The sequence below is a fragment of the Apaloderma vittatum genome, unplaced genomic scaffold (assembly GCF_000703405.1).
Source record: "Apaloderma vittatum isolate BGI_N311 unplaced genomic scaffold, ASM70340v1 scaffold6433, whole genome shotgun sequence".
NCBI classification, from domain to species: Eukaryota; Metazoa; Chordata; class Aves; order Trogoniformes; family Trogonidae; genus Apaloderma; species Apaloderma vittatum.
The window spans coordinates 110,184-115,346 of NW_009707488.1; the positions used below are offsets into that span (position 1 = coordinate 110,184).

General features: G+C 44.4%; 1 protein-coding gene across 1 annotated transcript in view; it reads left to right on the forward strand.

Moving 5' to 3' along the window:
* The window catches only part of LOC104271526 (calcium/calmodulin-dependent protein kinase type 1D), a gene marked incomplete at its 5' end in the record, with an annotated part of 85,142 nt that extends 80,134 nt beyond the window's left edge, over positions 1-5,008 (forward strand). Inside the window, 2 exons of the mRNA XM_009866215.1 lie at positions 594-732; positions 4,559-5,008. Coding sequence (XP_009864517.1) covers positions 594-732; positions 4,559-4,680 — 261 coding nt within the window. The remainder of the gene's footprint in view (positions 1-593; positions 733-4,558) is intronic.
* Between the last annotated feature and the right edge of the window lie 155 nt (positions 5,009-5,163).

Consider the following 5,163-nt stretch of genomic DNA (forward strand, 5'->3'; position numbering starts at 1 on the left):
AAAATAGTTGGTCCAGACTTAGGTTACACGGTCCTGCAGGGCCTTTTATGGAACCATAGGATCATGTAATGTTTTGGGATGGATGGGGGACCTTTAAAGGTCATCTAGTCCTACCCACCTGCAGTGAGCAGGGACATCTTCAACTAGATGAGGTTGCTACTAACAAAGTGTATAAATATGAGTGTGAAAGATGGCACTCGAGCTGCTCGTAGCTAGAGCACCCATGATTATACGTGGAGTAGGGGTCAGCACCATGAGGGACATGAAGCAATGTGAACATCCTGTGTGTTGGTGCAGAGAAGGAGGTATCAAATTTGACTTTCCCTGTAGGCTGCTGCATCTCAGCTGAGTGCTACGAGGAAGGACGGGGAGCAGGGCCAGGGCAGAAACGTGTACATTGCTGTTTGATGTTGATATTGCTGTTTTTAGCTTAGAAACTGGAAATCGGGAAAAGTCTGCAAGATGATGGACTCATTCACTTCTGACACCTCTGAGCAGCCAGAAGAGGAGCAGAAGTAACCCTTCCACCTCCACATTTTTTATTTTCTCTTTCCTTCTTGTTTTTTTTTGTTTGTTTTTTTTCCTTGCTCCAGCAAGCGTTTAACGCCACAGCGGTCGTGCGACACATGAGGAGGTTACACCTCGGCAGCAGCCTGGACAGCTCGAGCGCCAGCGTGTCGAGCACCCTCAGCCTCGCTCCGCCACTTCCCGACGCTGCCACGCGGAAAGATTGTGAGTAAACAACATCCCGGGAAAGTTTTGGCGACAGAGGCTGAGTAAAATCACGGGATCCCCATTTGCTCCTTAAACCACCCCCCAGGCTGCAGTCCTCGCTGTCAGTAGGTTCAGCTTTGTGCAAGCAGGCATTTAAAATAAGGACTAAAAAAGGAGTCAAGCCTTCGTTTTTATCTGGCTAAAAAAATAATTATTTGGTTGGAAAAGTTCATACACACACACACAAAAAAAATCAGATTTTTTAGTTCGGTGCATTTTTGAGAGAAAAACACTGTTTCTTGGGGAGGAAAAGGACTTTCACTTGCGAAAAAGACCCAGATCCCCCACAGCAAAAAAAGTTTTGTATTTGGTTGAAAACTGAAAAAGTTTATTCCAACTGTTTATGTTTGAGTTTCCAGTATTATGATAAGACATTTTTCTGTAAGAATTGGCTTACTTTCCATTTCCATTTTCCATGGAGGAGACTGATCCTGCCAGTCTGACCCAGCTTCCATCTTCCTGGGCCAAATTAAGCTCCTCTACAAAGAGGCTCATTTGTCTGAGCAGGATTCAGACTCTACACCCCAGCAGGACTTGGCCCACTGCCTTGTTTGTTATATGCTGTAGCTGAGATTTGAAAGCTGCCCGATGGAGTCGGATGCTTGGGATATCTACTTTTTCTAAATGCCAGGGAAGGAGACATGGCAGTGAAGGAATCATTTAGAAGACAGAAGTGTATCCTTTGCAATGAACCTATTTAATCTTTGGCTTCTGAGCATTTCTTTTATTCATTTCTGTCCATTTGTCGAGACTTTTATATCATGAAATGGAAAGATGTGGAGTTTACAATTAGAGGAGATTCTTGTAAGGTGCAGCACCAAAAAAGAATGCTAATAGTTTATGATACTGCAAGTCAGTGCTTACTTCACTGGAGACAGAAATGGTCATTTCTAGGCTATACCCTGCACTATTCTGGAACCAAAACTACCTGCTGTTCAGGGTGAAATTTGAATGGCAGTTCTATCCGCCTCTGCCAACCTCTGCTTCTTGACGAGGACCATCTGCAGTCCCCATGGCTCTGTATGGAAGCTGTGGTTTCTCTTGCTGTCCTGGGCATGGTTTCCCCCACGGCTGGGGTGGGATCTGCTTTCTGGGCTCTACATGAAATGTGTTTTCCAGCTTGTGCTGTGACTGAGCCAAAGGAGATCATGGACCTGATGGACCATGTGGCCAGTTTGCAATGCCCAGTGCCAAATCCTACTGCTGCTGCCAAAAAAGCATCACTGTGCTCCTGGCACACATCTGGCACCTGCAAAGGGGCAATGCAGCACTGACCAGCTGCAAAACACTTTTGACTGGCAATACAGTGATGCTGAAAACCCTTTACAGGGGACAAACATGGCTTTATATTGTTTTCTGCTGCAGTAAGGTTAAGCTGGACCCCAGGTAGGTCCATTTGATGGCACGCTTTGCTGTTAAACTGGTGAGTGATGGGTTACCATCCATTTGTATGACTAGTAGTGTTAATTAATAGCATTGAGTAGTCCGAATAGTAACAGAAAAACATCTGTGAACAAGAAGAGTGGGAAGCAAACAGAGTCTGTTTAACTGCTACAGAGTCCAGGAGGTTCCTGTGCAGAATCCAACCATATTTTGCAGTGGTGCAGAAGCCAGCTAGGACATGAAAGATAAAACTAGAAGTCAACTATTTTCATGTCAGGAATATGAGGCAGAAAGTATTGCAAGATTTCCCAGCACCTTCCCTTCCTCAGAGAAATTAATTAAAGAAATTAGGAGATGCTGGAGCCCCAGAGAACCAGTGAGGAAAGCCAGCAGCAAATACAAGGAGCGACACTGAGAGGGAGCTGACATACGAAATGCACTCCACCAAATATGTCCTGCTGGGAAGAAGGAAACCTCTGAGGTCTCTGTCCTGCCTCTGTCTTTCTCAGCGGTTTTCTGTGGGGACAAATTTCTTGCACAAGAAAGATCCCATGCAGCAAGTTACATGAAACAGCTGTGCCACCATTACAAAATATACTACTGCCTCATGCTATTAATAGACATTTAATGAGCTCTCCAAATAGTTTCAAATGCAGCAATTTCACATCATTGAAGACAATTAAATACAGCCCTCGCTCAAGAGTACGTTATTTTTTCATAGAATGGCCTAGACTGGAAGGGACCTTAGAGATCATCTAGTCCAACCTCCCTGTTTTGGGCAGGGATGTTATGTCAGGCTGCATCCTAGTTCTGCTCTCTGTTTTAGAGCAGAGCAGAGTTGATGCATTAGGCTGGTTTATGCTACCTGTCAGGAGAGTCTAAGTGAATCAGATGGGATTTCTCAAGTGTATTGGCCTGGTTCTCAGTCTGTGCCTGGTTCATTATGTTTAGGCATGATTGGACTGCCTCGATTAATTTACAGGACCTAGATCTCTGTATTTTTAAGGTATTAGATAAGCTGCAGGGAGAAGCCAAGGTGCCAAGTGTCAACACTGCTGGGAAGCGGGATGTGGTCAAGTATAGGTGCAGCATAGTCATCCCTGAGGTTGAAATGCTACCTTAAAGCATGGAAAAGTAGTTAAAAGTCATAAGAAGCATCAAAAAGATCCTAAGTAGTCAAGGGGCCATATCAAACTCCAGTCTGAGAATATATTAATATAGATTTAATCTATCCTTTATTCACCAGGATGGAAAAATGAATTGCATTTCCAAAAACTCTGAGTTTCCGTCTTGTAAGAGCGAGGTGACCATGCCGAGTCCTCATTCATCAGCTTTTCTTACCCTGGAGCTATCTTTCCACATCAGTGCCTAAAAGGCTGCCAAACTACAAGAAGAGCTGCATGTCCTGGCAAAATCTATGGCTCTCCCCTGTGGGGTCTCAACAGCTACTGGGAGAGGGGTAGTCCACCTATGGAAAGCTCTGGCAAGGATATTTCTCTTCATTAGTCCTTTTCATAGAAACTGGTGACATTGTGCTGAAATAGCGAAGTCTTGAATCTGTCGTTCAAAACCCAGACTATGGGTGTTCAGGGATTATGCTTTGCAAGGTTTTGTTTTTTAAAGCTGTGGTGGAGGGTTCACTGGAAGCAGACACTTTCTATAAACTTTCAGTTTAGCTAACCCCCCTTTTTCCATAAAAAATACCAATCAGAATCTTTGATTAGTTCAAAAGGAACTGCCTGGGTAAATCTTGTGTTCAGATACTTAACCTACATCAACATACATCTCTTAGCTGGAAGTCCTGGAGACATATCAGCAAAACCTGGAGCGACATAAGCTGGCACTAGAACGATGTTCAAGTCACACCAATCTGAATTCCCTCTAGGTTTACTGGAACTTAGCAATGAATTTGACCTACTGTACTTTTTTATCAGCAGCTTTGCAGGATGCCTGGGGAAGTTTTTTTAGCCCAGGTGCACAATCTGTCCGTTTAGCTAGGTGGCTATGATGAGAAGCTTAATCATCTTTAACATTCCCACGAGGAAAATTATTTGGAGCAAGCACAATGCTGGAGGGATTTCTGAATCACACAACTCTTTGTCTTCAGCCCCAGAAATGTGGAAACTGTCTGGTTGAACACGTACCAAAGGTGGACATTTATTTATTGCAGCATGCATACGCAAGTGCCAGTGGTGGCTGTAGGCAAACAGCCATGGGTCAGGAGGGCAGAAGATGCCCCGTGGAGGTACCCAATCAACCCATCATTTCAGGAAGAGCAGGAGCACCATCTCCAGCTGTGGTCCCCTCCTTTCTGCAGCGTGCTACGAAAGAATCTCGGCTTTGCCCACGTTCCCGCCTCCAAAAATGACATTTCTAACTCTGTTTCTGGCTTTCCTTTTAGGTATGTCTCCATCCACTCTCTGTAGTTTTGTTTCATCTGCTTCTTCAGGCGTTTCTGCAGTAGGAGGGGACCGGAGACCCAGACCCACCACAGTGACCACAGTGCACACAGGGAGCAAGTGAGAGCCGGGGCGGCGAGGAGCAGGCAGGCGGCCGGGCTGGCAGGTTGCCTCTGCGCGATCCCACCCTGCGGTGCTCGCTCAGCGAAGGACTAGAAGAAAGAAGATTTTTTTATGGCCATATTTTATACTGCAATTCTGAAATGTTTCATTTATCACAAACTGCAATGACTCCAGGGGGAACGGATCTAACAGTCTCTGGTGCTGTACATATATATACATATATATAAATATATATATATATATATGTGAGTGTAGCAATGTTCTAACTGATGAACACTCATTCTTTTCCCCAGTGATTTACTCTTTTCTCAGTGTAGGTGACAGTATGTGTTGTATTTTTTTTTCCATTAACTGCAAACATCTCAACTGGATTATTTAAATAGAGATACTTTTCTCAGCATTTTTTTTCTTCTTTTAAAAAGTACTTCCAGTAATGTCCCTCCTTCCAGTTTGCTGGGGGATCGGCTGGTTCTGTCAGGAAGGA